This window comes from Nicotiana tomentosiformis, chromosome 10 (genome assembly GCF_000390325.3).
Source record: "Nicotiana tomentosiformis chromosome 10, ASM39032v3, whole genome shotgun sequence".
Lineage (NCBI taxonomy): Eukaryota > Viridiplantae > Streptophyta > Magnoliopsida > Solanales > Solanaceae > Nicotiana > Nicotiana tomentosiformis.
In genome coordinates, this window is record NC_090821.1 from 56,368,089 (window position 1) to 56,389,629 (window position 21,541).

At 33.7% G+C, this 21,541-nt stretch overlaps 1 protein-coding gene across 2 annotated transcripts; it reads left to right on the forward strand.

Annotated features, from left to right (window-relative positions):
• The first annotated feature begins 10,217 nt into the window (after positions 1-10,217).
• Positions 10,218-13,323, forward strand: LOC104117495 (F-box/kelch-repeat protein SKIP11-like). 2 transcript variants are annotated; one of them, XM_070187452.1, is made up of 2 exons: positions 10,218-10,610; positions 11,302-13,323. In XM_070187452.1, the coding sequence occupies exon 2, from the start codon at positions 11,394-11,396 to the stop codon at positions 12,714-12,716; it is 1,323 nt and encodes a 440-aa protein (XP_070043553.1). In that variant the 5' UTR covers positions 10,218-10,610; positions 11,302-11,393; the 3' UTR covers positions 12,717-13,323. The 2 variants fall into 2 exon arrangements, with proteins under 2 accessions (XP_070043553.1, XP_070043554.1); XM_070187453.1 differs by having other exon boundaries at positions 11,312-13,323.
• The last annotated feature ends 8,218 nt before the right edge of the window (positions 13,324-21,541 follow it).

Here is a 21,541-nt window from a genome sequence, read left to right on the forward strand (position 1 = left end):
GGGGGGGGGAGGAGGGGGTTTGGGGGGATGCTTCTTTTGCCATAGTTGAGCAAACATGTACTTAAAGCCATGCGCTATGCCATCAAGTATAAGTTAAATATATTGTTTCCTTCATATTAAGAAAAATAACGATGAACAAATTTACTATTGAATGGATAGACCACTTTTTCTTTATATAATCGAATTGGAGGAAATTTAAATGTTCTTCATTTTACGTGCTAAATTGATAATTGTGAACCATAACATAAGGTAAATAACTTTGTGCTCCTACTTTTGTAGGATTAAGTACCATATGAAGTAGCTAGTTTTATTGTCAATAAAAACAACAAACTTCATTATTTCAACACCTTAAATAGATTAACCATCATAAACCTTTTTCAAAGTTGAACTAGAGAAATTCATATTATTTGTAACGTGTTAGTCGACGACAATTAAAAGAAAAAGATGATGCTTTTAATTGTTATGAAGCAAAATCTATTCTAAAGGAAACTTTCATTAATAGTTTACGGATAGTATAAATTCCTTTTGTTGTTTTGGTCAAAGTATATACTAATACTTTAACATGTCACCGGTCAAGAAAAATTAACAACAAACAAAATTTATTACAGAAAATATTCTATTTGCATTAAATTACATTACTATGTATTTTTACTTCTCAAGAAAAATAACGAAAATAAAATTTATTACTGAAAATACTCTTATTGCAATGAACCAATAGAGCCAAACTTAGCCTTTTATAACCAAATTGGAAAATATTTTTATAATAATTTTTGACATGTTAAATCAATAATTATTTACCATAACTTAAAGAAAATAACATTGTACTTGTCGAATCAAATAAATTTTATTTGTTTCATATTCAAGAAAAATATTGACAAACAAAATTTCTTATAGAATTACTATTACCGGGTTATTTTTTTCCAGAACGTTATTGTATTCCATCATTAGAAAGAAACTTGATTTTTATCCTCTATAATTGTATTGAAAAAGAATATTCGATTGAAACGTGTGACATAAACTTGATAGATATAATGCTACAAAGATGAAATAACCCAATAAGATAATGTTATCACAATTTATTATTATAAAATCATTTGTTTTTAGGTAACTGCTATGTGCTAACCTTAATTATCCAAGCTATTAGTATTTGGAAAGTTAAAGTAAAAGGTTATTCCAATCTTTTTATGAAAAAATTTACCACGAGAATTTTCATTGAGAAAATGATGATATTTGTTAGCCATATATGGGAATTTGAGAAGGAATAAGATTGACATGAAAATGTAAGGGAAAATACATCATATAAGGAAATAAACTTTAAAAAACCGAAATGCAGAAAATTTTGAGTCTTTTTATTCATTTTTTCATGCCAAAACAAAGGTTTTCCTAGTGGCATGTACCTTGTGTTTACATATTTTATTTTTCATCGCGTGGGAATTGGGATGTATGATATACTTTCTACCGCAAAGGTCAAAATATATCTATGTACTTTCGAATATCCTTCGTTATATTATTGGGTTATCTATACCTCTGCAGTCATACTTTGGGTTCAAATATATCTCTCATTTAAAAGGAGGGACATGTGTCATCGTCCTGTTGGCCAATTTTAAATATCTCCTAATTAATTAAAAAGACTCATTATTTGGTACCCGAAAAGCAAAAAAAAAATTTGTAAAAATTGGAAAAAACTGAATTGTTTTTACTAAAAATTAAAAAAAATAAAAATATTTTTTTTCCATTTTTTTCAAAAAACCTGCTTTAAAAAAACTGAAAAATATTTTCTAAAATAATATTTTTGTAAAAACTAGAAAAAAAAACTGAAAAATAGTTTTCTAAAGCAATTAAAAACTGGAATAAACTGAATTTTTTTTAACTAAAGACTGAAAAAAATATATTTGTTTTTTCAGTTTTTACAAAAATATTGCTTTAGAAATTTGCTTTTCAGTTTTTTGTTTTTAGTTTTTAAAAAACAATTGCTTTAGAAATTATTTTTCAGTTTTTTTTAAAGCAATATTTTTATAAAATCTGAAAAAAAATATTTTCAATATTTTCAGTTTTTAGTAAAAAACTATTCAGTTTTTTTCAATTTTTAATTGCTTTAGAAAATTGCTTTTCAGTTTTTTTTTTCAATTTTTACAAAAACATTGTTTTAGAAAATATTTTTTAATTTTTTTAAAGCAGTTTTTTGTAAAAACTGAAAGAAAAAAAAATATTTTCGATTTTTTTCAGTTTTTATTAAAAAAAAACAATTCATTTTTTTCCAGTTTTTACAAAAAAAAATTGCTTTTCCGGTACCAAATAATGAGTCTTTTTAATTAATTAGGAGATATTTAGAATTGGACAATATGACGATGACGCCTGTCCCTCCCTTTAAATGAGGGGTATATTTGAATCCAAAGTATGACTGCAGGAGTATAGATAACCTAATAGTATAAAGAGGGATATTCTTAGACCATTTTCGAAAGTACAAAGGTATATTTGGACCTTAAATGGAGAAATTTTTAGTAAGGTATACTTTTTAACTTAAATAAATCTAATTCGACGTGAATTAAATTAGTCCAGCCAGTATGTTTCAGATACAAGATAATGAAATAAAAAAAAATATTTTTGTATTTTATATCTTTTGCTCCCTGCATAGAAACAAAACTCAATAGGAATTTTGCCGATTTATTCGGTTGGCAGCTACTAACCTGCGAGACTTTCATTTTGTTAAACGCCAGTAAACGACGAAATTGATTGAAAACGTAATCCCATTTATTCCTACTTTACATTTCTTTCTCGAGCACAAACACGTCTCTCCACCGTTTTTTTTTCGGTCACCGGTCACCACTTTAACCCCCATTCTCCGCACACTTAATTTTTATTATTAACAAAAACCCAGAAAACAACCAGAGAAAAAAAGAAACCAAAATCACGAAAATTAACTCAAGAAGAAAATCAATTTGTTTTGAATTTTCGAATGAATCTTTTTAATGTTTTTCGGTCTTTATTAAAATGAAAGATAAAATGAGCCAGGAATATGATGATTTTATCTTGATTATTATGTATTCTATATACTTACGTAAAAAGAAAGATCATTTTTCTCTAGTTTTTGTTTTTTAATGTAATTACATTAGGGAAGGGGATGGACAAAAACGAAAGGAAACGCAATACTATTAACAGAGTTTTAACTCTCTGCCTCAACCGCCGAAGACAAATAACTCATCAAATGAGTGTTATTATTCTGTATTGCTGTAATAAACAATTAAATTTTAAAAAAAATAAAATAAAACAGAAAGTTAGTAATACTTGTTTAACGAAATAGATTCTGAAAAAAAAATAAAAAAAAATATAGGAATAAATCGAGCCCACTGAATACACAGTGTGTCCTTAAGAAAATTATTTCCCTCAAGTACCCGAGATGCTGGAATATATCCTCCCAGGATAGAACGATTTAACTCACCAGTGTATTGGTACCAAAAACTCTGATGAACTGCGAACTACTCAATAGCCGTAAAACACACTGGAAAATATTGTGCAGAAGAAGAAGAAGAAGCAGCTCAAAAAGTTCGTAAGGAAATGTTTCTGAAAAGGTTTGCAACCTTTCAAAAAACAGCCATGGCTGTTGGAAAAGGGGTGTTTAAAATATTGCAGAAAAACTATATTTAAAATAATCCGGGAAAGAAAACGGGCCTGACCGAACCGGATCGCGGGTCATGGGTTATTCCGGATTAAATTTTTCGTTAATTATTTAATTAATTAATTAAATAATTGAAAGAAATTTTGTCCAAAAAGATTAATCAATCAATCTTTGACCAAATCCGAAGCCGAAGCCGAAGCCGAAGCCGAAGCCGAAGCCGAAGCCGAAGCCGAAGCCGAAACCGAAACCGAAACCGAGCCGAGCGAGCGACGACGACGACGGCGCGAGGCTTGCCTTTTTCTTAACTCTTTAAGAGCTAGAAGAAGAGCAATTATATATATACCTATCAAAAGCCTTTTCTTCCTCCGATATGGGACAATATCCCTTTCCCAAGGGAAACTCAAATATTTCATTTTCCCTCCATTTCTCATTCACCCTCTTTAAGCTACACAAGCTTAAAATTCCAACAATCCCCCACATGAATGGGGAATGGCTGTAAAATAAAGGAATGCACGGACGCGTGTGTGTTTTACATGCAAGAATTAATTGCATCTGGATAAGTAGGTTTCCCTTTGAACTTTTCGTAGTGAACTTATATCGGATATACTCGGTCAATCGGTAGATTTATATCTTTGAACCATCGAGCTTTGTTGTATACCTAGACAACATAAGTCACACAATCAATCCTTAACCATCTATGGTTCTCACAGTTGTGTTCGTTTCAACCATGAACACGGCCTGGTTTCATGAGTGCTTAGAGAATGGGCCTTTACTTTCATTCCCCTTGAAGCGACTTACACTTCACACTCAAATAGGTGATTTCTAAACGTGTAATCCTACAAACACACTATCTGGTCATATCCTGTCAGACTTAGCAAATCATTAAAAAACCTTTAAGCTTTGTTGACTCATCAAAAAACCTTAATGCTTTACCTCGATTTCTGAACATTGTCTTTATCACGAGAATGGGTTGAGTTATTTGACAATGTTGAACCGTCATTCATAACTTTGTTTGATCTCTTTGAACCTAGCTCGTGGGATCTCCAGTCTGCTAGGTAGAGTTACCGTCATGATGACTTGTCATAGACCTTAACCCCATTCCCTTTGATGATCTTTCAACTGCCTCTCTAGATAGGCCTTTTGTAAGTAGATCCGGCACGTTATCTCTTGACTTTATGTAGTCAATTGTGATAACACCACTAGAGAGTAGTTCTCTAACGGTATTGTGTCTCCGTCGTATATGATGAGATTTTTAGTTATACATAACGCTCCCTGCCCTGTCTATTGCCGCTTGACTATCACAATGTATACAAATAGGTGCTAAAGGTTTGGGCTAAAATGGAATATCTTCCAAGAAATTCCGAAGCCATTCGGCTTCTTCACCGACCTTATCTAAAGCTATGAATTCAGATTCCATTGTAGAACAGGTGATGCATGTTTGTTTGGATGATTTCCAAGACACTGCTCCACCCTCAATTGTGAAAATATATCCACTCGTGGATTTAACTTCAGATGATCCACTGATCTAATTTACATCACTATATCCCTTGATTACGGAGGGATATTTGTTATAATACAAAGTATAATTTTGGGTATGTTTGAGATACCCCAAAACTCGTTTCATTGCCATCCAATGTATGTGATTGGGATTACTTGTAAACCGACTCAGTTTACTAATAGCACACGCTATATCTGGTCGTGTACAATTTATGATATACATTAAACTTCCCAATACTCTTGCATAATCCAATTGTGAGTCACTTTCACCTTCATTCTTTTGAAATGCACAACTCACGTCAATTGGAGTCTTGGCAATTTTGAAATCCAAATACTTGAACTTGTCAAGTACCTTTTCAATGTAGTGAGACTGTGATAATGCTAGACCTTGTGGAGTCTTGTGAATTCTGATTCCTAAGATCACATCAGTAACTCCTAAGTCTTTCATATCGAATTTGCTAGCCAACATGCGCTTAATAGCATTTATATCTGCCATGTTTTTGCTCATTATCAACATGTCATCAACATATAAACAAACAATGACTTCATGACCTGGAGTGTTTTTAATGTAAACACATTTATCGCACTCGTTGATTTTAAACCCACTTGCCAACATTGTTTGGTCAAATTTGGCATGCCATTGTTTGGGTGCTTGTTTAAGTCCATAAAGTGACTTAACAAGTTTGCACACTTTCTTTTCTTTACCAGTTACCACAAAACCCTCAGGTTGTTCCATGTAAATCTCTTTCTCTAATTCTCCATTTAAGAAAGCTGTTTTAACATCCATTTGATGGATTTCAAGACCATACACGGTCGCTAGTGCCACTAACACCCTAATAGATGTTATCCTCGTTACTGGCGAGTAAGTGTCAAAGTAATCAAGGCCTTCCTTTTGTCTATAACCTTTGACAAGAAGTCCTGCCTTATATTTGTCAATAGTGCCATCAGCTTTCACTTTCCGTTTAAAGATCCATTTCGAACCTAAAGTCTTATTTCCTGGAGGAAGATCTACCAATTCCCATGTATGGTTATCCAAAATTGATTGAATCTAACTATTGACTGCCTCTTTCCAAAACGCTGAATTAGAAGATGACATAGCTGCTTTAAAAGTTTTAGGCTCATTTTCAAGCAAGAATGTCACAAAATCTGGTCCAAAGGAAGTAGATGTTCTTTGACGTTTGCTACACCTTGGATCTTCTATACTTGGAGTATTTTCCTTTGGTTCTTCCCGAGGTCGTTTAGGTCTTTCACTTAACGACTCACATTCAGTTTTATATGGATAGATGCTTTCAAAGAATTTAGCATTATCTGATTCCATTACCGTATTAATGTAAATTTCGGGATTATCGGATTTATGAACCAAAAACCGACATGCTTTATTGTTTGTAGCATATCCAAGAAAAACGCAATCAACAGTTTTTGGTCCGATTTTAACCCTTTTAGGTAAAGAAATTTGTACCTTTGCTAGACACTCCCTCACTTTGAAATATTTCAAGTTGGGTTTTCTTCTTTTCCATTTTTCATATGGAATAGATTGCGTTTTGCTGTGGGGTACTCTGTTGAGTATTCGGTTAGCTGTAAGGATAGCTTCGCCCACAAACTCTGCGGTAATCCGGAACTTATTAATAAAAAATTCATCATTTACTTTAATGTCCAATTTTTTCTTTCTGCAATTCCATTGGATTGAGGTGTGTAAGGTGCAGTAGTTTGATGTATAATTCCATATTCAGAACATATTTCTACAAATGGAAATTCATATTCTCCACCCCTATCACTTCTAATCATTTTGATCTTGTTATTCAATTGATTCTCCACTTCATTCTTGTATTGCTTAAATGCTTCAATTGCTTCATCCTTACTATTAAGCAAATAAACATAACAATATCGAGTGCAGTCATCAATAAAAGTAATAAAATACTTTTTTCCACCTCGAGATGGTGTCGATTTCATATCACAAATATCAATATGAATTAAGTCTAAAGGATTTAAATTCCTTTCAATAGACTTATAAGGATGTTTTACAAACTTAGACTCAACACATATTTGACATTTTGATTTATTACACTCGAATTTAGGCAACACTTCTAAATTAATTAACTTCCGCAAGGTTTTGTAATTGACATGTCCTAAACGAATATGCCATAAATCATTTGACTCCAATAAATAAGAAGAAGCTGCAATTTTATTCATACTGTCAACAACCATTACATTTAGTTTGAAGAGGTCCTCTGTGAGGTAGTCCTTTCCAACATACATTTCATTCTTGCTTACAACAACTTTATCAGAAACAAATACACATTTGAATCCGTTCTTAACAAGCAAAGAAGTAGAAACTAAATTCTTCCTAATAGTAGGAACATGAAGAACGTTGTTGAGCGTTAACACCTTGCCGGAAGTCATCTTCAGGAATATCTTCCCATAACCTTCAATCTTGGCTGTTGCAATATTTCCCATGGAAAGCTCTTCTTCGGGACCAGCGGTAGAGTAAGTCGCAAATGCTTCATTGACAACACAAACATGTCGAGTGGCTCCAGAGTCAATCCACCACTCCTTCGGATTTCCAACTAGGTTGCATTCCAAAAGCATTGCACACAGATCATCAATGTCATAATTCTTCTCCACTATATTGGCCTGTCCCTTCTTCTTATACTTTTTCGGGAGACAACAATCAGGGGCTTTGTGACCGATTTTTCTACAATTATAGCAGCTGCCTTTGAATTTCTTTTTGTTCTGCTCCTTAGTCTGTCCAGAAGACCTCTTTCTTTTCTTACTTTTTGGAGCAGTCTCCTCAACGATATTAGCTCCCATGATCGTTGAATTTCCACGAGACTTCTTCTCGACTGTTTTGTTGTCTTCCTCAATCTTGAGACGAATCACAAGATCTTCCAACTTCATTTCTTTGCGCTTGTGCTTAAGATAGTTCTTGAAATCTCTCCACGAAGGAGGTAATTTTTCAATCATTGCAGCTACTTCAAATGCTTCATTCACGACCAGACCTTCAGCAATAAGGTCATGAAAAATAAGTTGAAGCTCCTGAACTTGGGTTCCAACAGTTTTACTGTCTATCATTTTATAGTCTAGAAACTTGACAACCACGAACTTCTTCAAGCATGCATCTTCAGTCTTGTACTTCTTCTCAAGTGCGTCCCATAATTCTTTCGAAGTATTCATCGCACTGTACATGTTATACAAATCATCCTCTAAAGCGCTTAAGATATAGCCTTTGCAAAAAAAATCTGCCTGCTTCCACGCCTCAACAATCATGAATTTCTCGTTGTCCGGCATGTCCGCAGCAGGTACTGAAGGTTCTTCGCTAGTGAATTTCTGCATACCAAGTGTGGTAAGCCAGAAGAACACCCTTTGCTGCCATCCTTTGAAGTTGGCTCCGGAAAATTTTTCCGGTTTCTCTGCCGGTGGAACAGCAGTCCGGCTTGACGAGGCTATCATCGTTGCCGCAATAGTAAAATCAGAATAGTAAAATTCAGAAGGAGTAGAAAATCACACATGTTTTAATCTCCACAAACAAAATGCAGAATATAAAAAAAAAATAATTTCCTTAAGATTGTTATTATTCTGTATTGCTGTAATAAACAATTAAACTTTCTGAAAAAAAAAATAAAACAGAAAGTTAGTAATACTTGTTTAACGAAATAGATGCTGAAAAAAACAAATAAAAAAAATATAGGAATAAATCGAGCCCACGGAATACACAGTGTATCCTTAAGGAAATTATTCTCCTCAAGTACCCGAGGTGCTCGAATATATCCCCAAGGATAGAACGATTTAACTCACTAGTGTATTGGTACCAAAAACTCTGATGAACTGCGAACCACTCAATGGTCGTAAAACACACTGAAAAATATTTTGCAGAAGAAGAAGAAGAAGAAGCTTAGAAAATTTCTTCACGAAAGATTTTGGGATTCAAACTCTATTTATAGAGTTGATGGCAATGTTTCTGAAAAGGTTTGCAACCTTTCAGAAACAGCCATGGCTGTTGGAAAAGGGGTGTTTGAAATATTGCGGGAAAAATATATTTAAAATAATCCGAAAAAAAATGGGCCGGACGGAACCGGGTCATGGGTTATTCCGGATTGAATTTTTCGTTAATTAATTAATTAAATAATTAAAAGAAATTTTGTCCAAAAAAATTAATCAATCAATCTTTGACCAAATCCAAAGGCGAAACCGAAACCGAAGCCGTAGCCGTAGTCGTAGCCGAGCCGAGCGAGCAACGACGACGACGGCGCGAGGCTTGCCTTTTTCTTAACTCTTTAAGAGCTAGAAGAAGAGCAATTATATATATACCCATCAAAAGCCTTTTCTTCCTCCGGGACAATGTCCCTTTCCCAAGGGAAACTCAAATATTTCTTTTTTCCCTCCATTTCTCATTCACTCTCTTTAAGCTACACAAGCTTAAAATCCCAACAATGAGCTAGTCCTCAATCCGTAATTTCACGTTTAAGGTAATCTATGTGATATTTTATTCACAACCTTTATTTATAGAAGAACTTTGAATGTGATACTATTCTCTATATTACTATATTATAACGATACAATTTTGGTGTTACTTTCAAACTTATTAAGATCAACTGTATGAATCAACAATAATTACCTTGGTCTATTTACACTTGTTCATTTTAGTATTGAATAATTTAGATTCTTTTAATTAGTTTTATGTTATACGTTAAGTAAAGAGATTTTTTTTGAGTTTTGATGTCTTTTTTTTTTTTTTTTTTTTGAATTTATATTTATATGATATTAATTTAAAAGTGATAAAAAAGAAGTAATAAGAAGAAGAGGTGAAGGAGCTAACCTCGGCTAAGCTGTAAAGTGGGACCCACAACCTTCCTCCTACACGCTTATCCTCCCTTCTTCCACCTCTCTCTTTTGTCTTTTCTCTCTCACTTGTATTTGTTTTTATTTAATAATAAAAAATAAAAATATCCACATACACATACACGTTACATACACACAATTACACAAATCCAGCTGTCTACGTATAAATATGTAAACAACTATTCTGTGGAATGAAACCCCCCCCCCCCCCCCCCCCTCCAAAACAAACCCCAAAAACGCCTTTTATTGTTTTTTTATTTGTTTTTTGCAGAAAATCTATTTAAGTAGTTGAAATAAAATAGAGTTTTGGAGAGAGAGATGAGAAGAAGAAGAGAGATAAAGTTGTCCTTCAAAGATTATGCCCCAAAGCATAAGCCAAACCTTACTTTGATTTTCAGAGAGTATCCAAAGCCATAACTTCTTCTCTTCTTCTTCTTCTTCTTCTTCCAATAGAAAATAAAATAAAATAAAAACAAACAACTAACTGCCCTTATACTAGTACAAACAGAAAAACAGAAAGAAAGAAAGGAAAAAACTATAGAGATAGTAGGGGAAAAAAAAAACCATAGTGGTAGAATTTGATTTACATAGAGAAGAAAAAAGATTGTTCTTTTTCAGTTCATTCATTCCAATCAGCTTCACTTTTCATCTTATCCAATTTGTAAGTCTTCTATGCTATTTAACTATTTCTTTTTTAAAAAAAAAATGTTTGAACTGTTTTATTTTTGTTGCAATTTATATGTATTTTCCTGTTTTAAGCATTGAAATGAATGAAAGATTGAATTTTTAGTGAATTTGAGTAAAAGGGTGTTGTTTGATCTGAATTTAGAAGATCTGGGTATGCTAAAGTTTGCATCTTTAATGATTCTTGCATGCTTATTTGATTGAAAGTTTTGATTTTTAGGGTGTATTCTTGAGTTTTTGATTATGGGTTTTTGTCATTTGATTGGTTTCAAGGATCTGCTTCCTTATTCGGTTGTGTTATTATTAAAAATTGAATCTTTGTAAGGAGTTATCTTGATCTGGATTATTGGTTTTTTCTACTTGAATCAATGAGCTGTCCATAGATGTTTTTTTTTTTTGTGTGTGTGTGTTTTTGCTTTGCTGACAAATCCCTGCATTTGCGTTATTGGGATTGTCTCTATCCATAAAAGACATTGGCGTTACTTGGATTTGCCTTAATTAATGATCAAAACTGATGTTGAACCAAATACAGCTATAGATTTCTTTTTTCCTGCTTTGGATGATTGAAAATTTGTCTTTCTGTAGTTTCTTTATTTACTCTGAATTTCTGAGTTTTGATATTTTTTTCTTTGGGGAAAAATTTGTTGTTCCGTATTAATTTTCTGCAGTGGATATCAGTCTTGTGAGGAAGAGCAGAGGGTAGATCCAGATCAGAGCAAGGCCGCGGAACTGGTGTTCTTTTGGGTTGAATCTGGACGACATGTTAAAAGATCGGTCTTGTTTGGTGTCAAGGGATTATCGGACAGAAAGTAACTGGGCGGCTTGCATGAGTTATCGCCTCGATAGGATTGAGGTCCAGCGTGGCAAAAGGCCATTGGAAAATGATGAGGAGAGTGAACATGTGCAATGCAAGTTACCAAAGCAGTCCGATGCTTTCAACCGAGTAGGAGTGGCTCTATCCTTGGGCAATTCTTCAGCATCCCCTGATGAGCAAGCTGGCAATCAGCGTCATGCTGGGGATAATTCTGATTCGAGCTCTCTTATTCATGCCATTGGCCGTGACAACTCCATCAGTTGTCTCATTCGTTGCTCTAGGTCGGATTATGGCGCCATAGCATCTTTGAATAGTAGCTTTCGCTCATTAATTAGGAGCGGTGAACTTTACAGATTGCGGCGGCAAAATGGTGTGGTTGAGCATTGGGTTTATTTCTCCTGCCAGCTGCTTGAATGGGAAGCTTTTGACCCTACTCGCCGCCGTTGGATGCATCTACCAACTATGAATCCCAATGAATGCTTTGTGTTCTCCGACAAGGAGTCTTTGGCCGTTGGCACAGAGCTGCTTGTGTTTGGAAAGGAGGTATTGGCGCATGTCATTTATCGTTACAGCTTATTGACAAATACGTGGTCATCTGGAATGCAGATGAATGCACCAAGATGTTTATTTGGTTCCGCCAGCCTCGAGGAAATTGCCATTCTAGCTGGTGGTTGTGACTCGCAAGGCAGTATTCTTAGCTCAGCTGAACTTTACAATTCGGAGGCAGGAACATGGAAGACCTTGCCGAGCATGAACAAGCCACGCAAGATGTGTTCTGGGGTATTCATGGATAGAAAGTTTTATGTGATAGGAGGCATTGGAGGAGCTGAATCAAAGCTGTTGACATGCGGGGAGGAGTATGATCTGGAAACAGGAACATGGACTGAAATCCCGAACATGTCTCCTGTGCGTACAGCAAGGAACGATATGCCTGCTACATCTGAAGCACCTCCTTTGGTGGCAGTTGTAAATAATGAATTGTATGCTGCTGATTATGCTGACATGGAGGTGAGGAAGTATGATAAGCAAGACAAAGAATGGGTTACCATAGGACGACTGCCCGAAAGAGCAGCTTCAATGAATGGTTGGGGTTTGGCTTTTCGAGCATGTGGTGATAGATTAATTGTAATTGGAGGGCCTAGGGCAATTGGTGAAGGATATATTGAAGTAAATTCGTGGTTACCGAGTGAAGGGCCTCCACAATGGAACTTGCTTGGCCGAAAACGATCTGGTAGCTTTGTGTATAATTGTGCCGTCATGGGATGCTGAAGATACGGAATTCGGCAGCCCCCATGTGTTGTACTGTAGCGGCATTGGATGCCAATAGATACATAATTGGTTTCTGGGGCAACAGGATTCTTGCTAATGGGTAATTTATCCCAACTTCTTTTTTTTGCTTTTCACAATCTCTCTTTTTTTAAATCCTTTTCAGAGTGGGGGAGCACAAACATGGCTCAAGATTCAACAGCATAGTTTTCTATGGAAGGTCTTGAGTACAATTTTTCTTTTCCTTTTCAACTTCTATCCAAAGTTCCTTTCAATTGAATTGTCTTCTCCCATTTTCAGTAACATGATGTTCCAAAGGTGGCCATCAAATAGCTAGAGATAGGTGAAATAACATGAGAGAGCAATACAGTGATAGATTTTGATTAGTGTTTGCTAAAGCTTCTCTAGGAAAGTCATAGAACTTGGTCTTTTTGGGTTTCGCGATCCTTATTTTCTTGACTTTGTCGAGGAGAGAAATAAGGTTCTGCAAGGTGGTTCTTTGATATCTTGGCCTGTGTACTGAGTACATTTATTCTTGCAATTGATGGTCCACAAATTAAGCTTACTTTCAAGACAATTGGTAGCTTTGGAAATGAAGTACTTTGTTCCATCTTTCAGTTTCATACATGTTATTTTAGGAATTCTTTCCTTTATTGTGGCAGTCTGGCAGATATCATTGAGGGCATGATCATTTAATCTGCTTAGTCTCCTGTTTTTTATTTGTGAATCCATGAAAAAACAAAGAAAAAAATGGTGTAGGCACCAATTATGTGGTGCTTTGATATTTATATCATTTGATATTACTTGCTATCATTGCTTCTTTCGTCTTTTCTTTAGCTGAGGGTCTAACGGAAACAACCTGCCCTCCAGGGTAGGGGTAAGGCTGCATACATCCTAACTTCCCCAGACCCCACTTGTGTGAATCTACTGGGTTGTTGTTGTCTAGGTGAAAACGAAAATCAGAAGCTTATGGATGGTAAACCGGCTTTTAAGAGTTGTAAACTTGGCGCGACATCATAACCTTAGTTGATGCATGGTATTCATGAGGTTTATCCACTAGTTGTCCAAATTCATTCTTATGAGATTCCACTTTCATGTTTCTTAGTTATTCATCCCTTGTCGGGTATAATTTCCTTTCCTTTCGGTTTCTCCCTTTTAGCCGTTACCTGAATTTGCGCAAGAATGCTGTCTGTAGGTAATATAAAGGGATGCAGTTTGAATAACGTGTACTTGAACCCTTGTATAGCCTTTTATTACGTACAATCGTATAGCAATTGCTTACATAAGTGTCTCTTTTGCCAGTAATTGCCTCCCTTGCTCTTATACAGTGTAGCTGAAAGCTTGAATTCCTTTTCGATACTTGTCTTCTGGCACATACTTTCCATGATCCAAGTGGGAAGTATATCCTTTATTGCATTTCCCTTTTCTGCTTTTCCTTTTTAAGCTTATTTGTATACATTTTAACTTTTCCTTTTCTGAGTGTCAAATTGAATTTAGTACTCATTGGAGATAGATGTCCTTCTAATTTGAGACTTGTTTTAGGTCCTCTTGTTGATGAATATGTATAATTTGGGAACTCTGTCATACTAGGTTGGTTTTCAAGATTTAGTTTAGTGATCTAGAATATTGGTGTAAAGTAATACATGGGAAAGTTGGCAAGTAGAAAAAAAGATAATACTAATAGATTTGATGCTTCAGAATTTTTTGTCATTCAATGAAACTGCCAATGAATATGGCACATTTAGGTGGAGAAGAAGTGATTATTTATCACAACAGATCTTGATTTTGTAATCTTTTACTGCATTTCTGTAAAAATTCTTGTTATTACAACATATCTAGTATTCCCATAAGTGGTGTCTGGGGAGGGTGGGCTGTGCCTTATCCCTACCTGAAGTAGGTAGAGAAACTGTTTTCTGTAGACCTTCAGCTCATAGCACACATAATCAATGTAGTAAGAAAGGAAATATAGTAGCGAAAAATTCATGAAAAAAAACAGCAATAATAGCAAGATAGCATCAAAACTAACTCATAAGCAACATTAGGTGGTAGGAATAAGACCAATCGAACAGAACACTAGAAAACTAAAACTATTGGTATGGAAAGGGCGTACGCTCTACACCCTACTAGCCTTTTACCATAATTTTTGGCCTCTACAATCTCTTATCAAGGGACATGTCTTTGATAAGCTGAAAATGTGTCATGTTCTGCCTAATCACCTCCTCCAAGTTCTTCGGTTTTTCTCTACCTCTTCTTAGACCCATCATATTCAACCTCTTACATCTCTTCACTGAGGCATCTGCACATCTCCTCTTCACATGCCCGAACCATCTCAGCCTTCTCGCATCTTTTCCTCCATAGAGGCCACTTCCACCTATCCCGAATATTTTTTTTCCTGACATTATCTCTCCTACTATACCCACACATCAATCTCAGCATCTTCATTTTTGCTACTTTCATCTTTTGGACAAACTTGTTACAATTCCCAGTTTGGGATTGACATGAGGGTAATAAACCTGATCCAATCAAGACCTTTTTCTATGAGAAACTCCCTAGGTGAATTTGCAAGCATTGTTTTTCAGTTTTTGCAGTATTTGAACTGCTTTTGCTAAAAAAAAAAAATGTTTGCGTTTATCAAAGATTTCCAAACTCATCCTTTTAAATATTTGGAAAACTGAATAACTCCTGAAAGTCGTTTTTCAAATTTTCTAAGATTTGAAACTTTTTCTAGAAATTCTTTTAGGAAATTAAACTTTTTTTTTTTTTTTTTTTTTTGCGGCAAAAATAGTTCAAACAAACGTTAGGAGATGTTGACTCACAAGTCGCAAGGGGTTGCTACTTGCACTGCTACAAACTCCGCCAAATGAGGAAATATTGCTTTACTATTGCGTTTGAATATTGGAATGATTTAACCAAGAAATATCCATTTTAAAGGTATCCTTTATAATAATAATAATAATAATAATTTTGTGATACAAAACAAATGATCTTAAGTGTCATTTTTTTGGGATAATTACATTTTTGAGCCGCACAAATAAAGAAGCAGAAATATGAATATATTTTGTATATTAAATATGAATGTACATAAATACAGATATAATTACATACCATATACATAATCAATATACATTTTCTTGCAAGAAAATGCAAAAATATGATACTTTTTGGGGTGATCTTTAACTTTTAAACTCGATTGTCACATGAGCAGAATTTCAAGGTTAAAAATTAAAAGTATTGGTTGAAGTTATGCCTAAAGGGCGATCGGGGACAAAAGTTCAAGACCAATCAACTTTGAGGACTATTTGTGTACTGTACCCCATATTTTACATTTTCTGGCTATTGCTTGTAATTATTGTTAGACGCTGGGCCAAAAATGAAAAAAGCCCAATATGTTTCTAATCAGATGTCCCCGAAAGAACAAAAAAAACCAACGTTTAGTGTGTTAAAAAACATCCATTAGTGGCAAGTAGTTCAGATAAATATGCATCTTATGCTGTGAAATATTGGATTAGTGTAGAGCTAATTAACAAAATAAAAAAACAAAACAAAGATGTGGCAGACCCAAGGCCCAAATGAAGCGAACGGGAAGAGTTCGACTATCTACACTGAATTGGGCTTTAGTAGTACCCTGTTAATAGTGCCCCATTCACCTGAGGCAAGTTACAGATGTGTCTAGTCGGCTAAAAATAATTATATCCTCTAATAAATATACAAAAATATACAATGTTTAGGTAAACAAATAGATATATTTTTGTATATTTTATATTAATATACAAATTAATTTATTTTATCAATTATTATTTTTAGAGCGGCTAAGCTATGTAGTTTTCCCATGCAGTTACTCATGACCCAAACTATATAATGTCTCATCTCTCTTTTTCTTTCTTTTTATCTTCTTTTTTGGTCTATTTAATCTCTGTAACAGAAGCACAATAAAAACTTTCAGGAAATATTACACCAAAAATTATGCTTTTGGTATGCCGATAAATATTTTCCTGTATAATACTTTTATGATAAAGTTGTTTTCTTGTATTTTGTAACTGGCATGAAAAGGAGAATGATTCCTTCACTTTATGGGCAAAGTCATCTTTATAGAATCGCAACTCTTATTGTTACTTATTTTAACTAATAAATAGATATTATTGTCAATCTTTAATAAAACATTTTCCACTTAAATCCATGAAAATTGTTTCCTTCATGCTTCATATATATATATATATATATATATATATATATATATATATATATATATATATATATATATATAAAATGTGAAATGTGGAAAAACTTTGAGCACTTTTCAGGATGAGCTTCCTATTATTTCATAGAGAAATAGTACGGGCTTGTCAGTTTTCGGACTGTTAATTGAAAAATAGTCGGTGTTTGTAATTTTATTGAAAAATAGCCACTATTTTGCGGCAACACGGAAAGTTCCAGCATAATATACTAGAAATTGATGCACTTGTGTATGAACTTCCAGCATATTATGCTGGAACTCCAACACCCGGAAAGTTTCAGCATAGAGATTGAAGCACCTGTGTATGAACTTCCGGCATATTATACTGGACCAATATATTATGCTGGAACTCCAGTATATTATGCTAGAAGTCCAGTATATTATGCTGGAACTCTAGTATATTATGCTGGAATGTTTTCCGGATTTTGAACAGTGTTTTCGTTCATATTTATCTCTACATGAAAAGTGGTTAAATTTCGATTACTTTTGAAACTGTGGCTATTTTTTAATTATCACTTTTAAATCTGGCTATTTTTGAATTTCACCCGAGATAAATAAAATAGTACATATTAGGAATTTTTACATCCTATAGCGAAGCTTAACACCTTATTTATTTTAAATAAATACCATTTTAAAAAATTATATTCTATAGCTATCTTTTAATATTTATAGCAAAATATCTATTTATGGTTAACTTCTACCCTTAAGTCACTATATACGCTTATTATTATTTTCTCTCTCATTTTTCAGTTTTTTCTCACATAATTTACCGTATTTGATGGGAAGTTCTCTTTCCACGTTCTCCCTCTCTCTAATTGATACACGCCATTATCTTCCCCAAAAAATGCGATTCTGCAACTGAAATTCCCTCTCACCCACATCTTCTAGGTCTTCCCTAGTCTTAGTCACTACGCTAATTTTATATACGCCATCAGCATTGTCTCTCTCAACTCTCTTTTTTTTGCTACAAATAGTTGTGGTAAGTATTTAACTTGTTAGAATTTCACTTGTACTTTATTTATTTTGTTTATATCAACTAATGTTTTTATAAACAATAACCATTGTTATTGTATTCAACAGAAAACTTGAGATTTTCTCTCCAATGTATGATTCAACATCCCACAAGAGGATTACCAGAGGTATACCCACCAAAGCACTCAATTTCAACGGGCCATCTTTCTCTTTGCAAATCACTCAAGCGGAATTGAAATTTGCAGGTTCAGCAGCAAATACAACTGCAGAGAGGAGAACTAAAATACACAATGACAAATTGAAAGAAGCCCAAGTTGAGAAATCTTCGAAAGAATCAACACTTCCCGTTGCGAAAAAGAGAAAAAAACCTATGGATGATGCTTCATGTGTCAAGGGAAAGGAGGTCGATGCAAGAAATAGCTCGGATACACGGGACGAAAAGGTAATTGTTGATGTATCAATATGTATTTGAGTCCTCATACATTGAGTATTATCTTCTTCAATGAATTTCTATTATTGTATTTATATGTGTGCAATAGTGGATACATAGCTTCCTCTTCTTATTTGTTGATGTGATTTATATGTATGTTGGTGTATTCATAAGTATTCAAAATTGCCTATTTATACTTATTACACTGACTTTTGCATATCGTATTTAAATGTATTCATAAGTATTCAAAAAATTCATCACTCATTTGTACTTATTACAATGACTTTTGCATATTTGTATGTAGATGTATTTATAAGTATACATAATTTGGCTTCACTGATTTGTGCTTATTTAGTCTAGTGTCTTTTGTATTTATATGTGTTTAGTTGAATTTAAAAGTTCACTCACTGTATTTTGTACTTATTACAGTGACCTTTACATACTGTATGTAGATGTATTCATAAGTATTTCAAGCGTGCCTTCACTATTTTGTACTCATTGCAATGAAGAATGATTGTTATATGTGGATGTATTTATATATATATATATATATACAGCTATTTCCATCACTGATTTCTTACTCCAGTGCATTTTGCATATTGTATTTAGTTGTATTTATGTGTATTTAAAATAATTAATGAGTTATGTATTCCTGTTGACATATAAAATCTTTTTGTAATTCTTGTTGTATGCGGGAAGTTCAACTTTTTGTGAAACACCAGCCTATTTCATCACCGCATATAAGTTCATATACTAACACGGACATAGTATCCGACCTCAAAGAAAAGCTTACTCCTGAGCAGTACAAAATATTGGGTTTTACTTGTTTTGGAAGTTTCCTTGATATGAAGCCTTGTGAGGTCCAACATCAATTGTTCATGTGCTTCATGGTTCGTCAGTTAGAAGGAAGTCATGACGATGTATTTTCAATATACGTCAATGGTACAATATTATCCTTCTCAATCAGGGAGTTTGCGCTTGCCACTGGTCTCAATTGTGTGGGTGACCCTGAAATTTTCGGTTCAACACAAAGGTGCCTAACCGGATTGTTGAGACATACTTTGGCGGCGTAAAGAATGTCAAAAAGAAAGATTTGTTGACATTCTTTGATGACAAGAATTGGGGTCATGATAACGATGGGGATGCCATCAAGATAGCCGTGTTGTATTTCATACACACTTTCATATTTTTATCCGATAAGAACATCACAACCATCCTAACACTACATTTTGACTTGGTCAAGAGTGGGAGATACTATGATTATCCATGGGGTATTGATGCATTCTAATACCTTATTAAATCTATTAGCAATAAAATGGATTCTCAGAAGAAGTACTATAAGATAGTTAGGATGCCTTTCGCAATGCAAGTATGGTTTTACGAGTGTTGTTTAAAGGTTGACCCCAAAATTGCAACGCGAGTTGATAACCAGATTTTCAGAATACTCAATTGGAGATTCACTGTCAATCAGCCAACTTATGCTTATCTGATGAACGGCATGTTCAATGACCAGGGAAACATGGTAATTTACTATTTGTTAAGTTCCCGATATTATTTTTTTAAGAATTAATATTCTGTTAGTCAATACAGTTGCATACAACATGAATACATTAGAATAAATATTGTTGAATACAGTTGCATACAACATGAATACATTAGAATACATTAGAATATAACATGAATATATTAGAATACATCTACATACAATATGCAAGTATGGTTTCATTTCCCTGTCTTCGATATTACCATGAATACATTAGAATACAAAAAACAGTATACAGATAAATATTTCATTCAATGAGCATAACTTTGTAATCATACAACAAACTTCGTTCACTTTGAGTGTATTTCGATTTTCAGATTGTTTACAATGACATCCAACTAAGCGATGTAGAGCTTACCGTTATTCAGATTCCTCCAGGAGGTGTTGAGGTAGAGAACAGTCCTACTCCTACTCATTCAGACAAGTATGTAGATGATTCGGATGACTTTAGTCCTACACTGTATCTTCAGCCTAAGAAGAAACATGATGCAAGTGTTGGCCCATCTTCATCACCGCCCTACAAAAAGCGCAAACAACAGATTATAGATCCCTCAAATTAAGATACTCAATACAAGATTCCTCATGCTGGCATATCTGAAATCAATCAAACTGTATTGTATGATAAGAAGCCAGCAGATTCTAAAACAGATGAAGTATCTTCTTTGAAGAATGATCTAAATTCATTCAAAGAATATGTGAGTTTTGTATGCACATATTAAACATTATAATTTGAAAATTAACATTCATATATTTTTCCAACACCTCTCTAATTATTTGTGTATTGATTAGGTGATGGGCGAGTTCACGTCTCTAAGAACATTGATCAATGAAAACTTTAAGAAGTTTTCTGACCAAATTAAAGCCAATCAGCCTATGGAAATGGTATACCAGAGAAAGAAAAACACAGGGAGACGTGATGATGGTATTCAAATGTCATCTGTGTTTTTAGTATAGATTTATATAAACATAATCAAACTATATGTTTCTGCTATTATTCAGATTAATAATCTATACAACATCATACACATTTATGAAATATAAATTTATACATGTTACTTCAGTTTTACATAAGTAGTCAGTATTATATAAATACATATTTAAAAACATCTTTTATTAATATTCAGTTTACTCATATATATTGTAACATACATCCTACGCAATCAATCCTATATATGTCATTTCAGTTTCAAATTTGATTTAAGGGTTTTCAAAATGCATTTTTATAACGACCTTCACTATTTTTTTAAATTGAAACATGTATGCAGTTGTATTTATTTGTATTATAAATGCACTGTACTTATACATATTACTTTTGATCTTTGCATATTGTATGTAGATGTATTCATACGTATTCAAATAGTATTTACATGTATTTAAGCTTGGATTTTAAATACACTGTACTTATATCTCAAACATCCAAACATGTTTAGGGTTTAGATGTATTCAAAACATGTGATATATTATGTATTTAGAAATTTTATAATACACTCATATACATATGTATTTAAAAACAGAATACAGATGTTAATCCTGTTTGTGGTGAAGTAAGAGTTGAGGGGAATACTACATCTGAGGTGCTGTGTAGCATACCACATGTATGCCACGAGGATGTATCCAAAGAAGTACATGTATCACAATTTAAGTTGTCG

Excerpts from the sequence above, each read along its gene's own strand:
- LOC104117495 (XM_070187452.1), top strand. The coding sequence starts at position 11,394 with ATGTTAAAAGATCGGTCTTGTTTGGTGTCAAGGGATTATCGGACAGAA.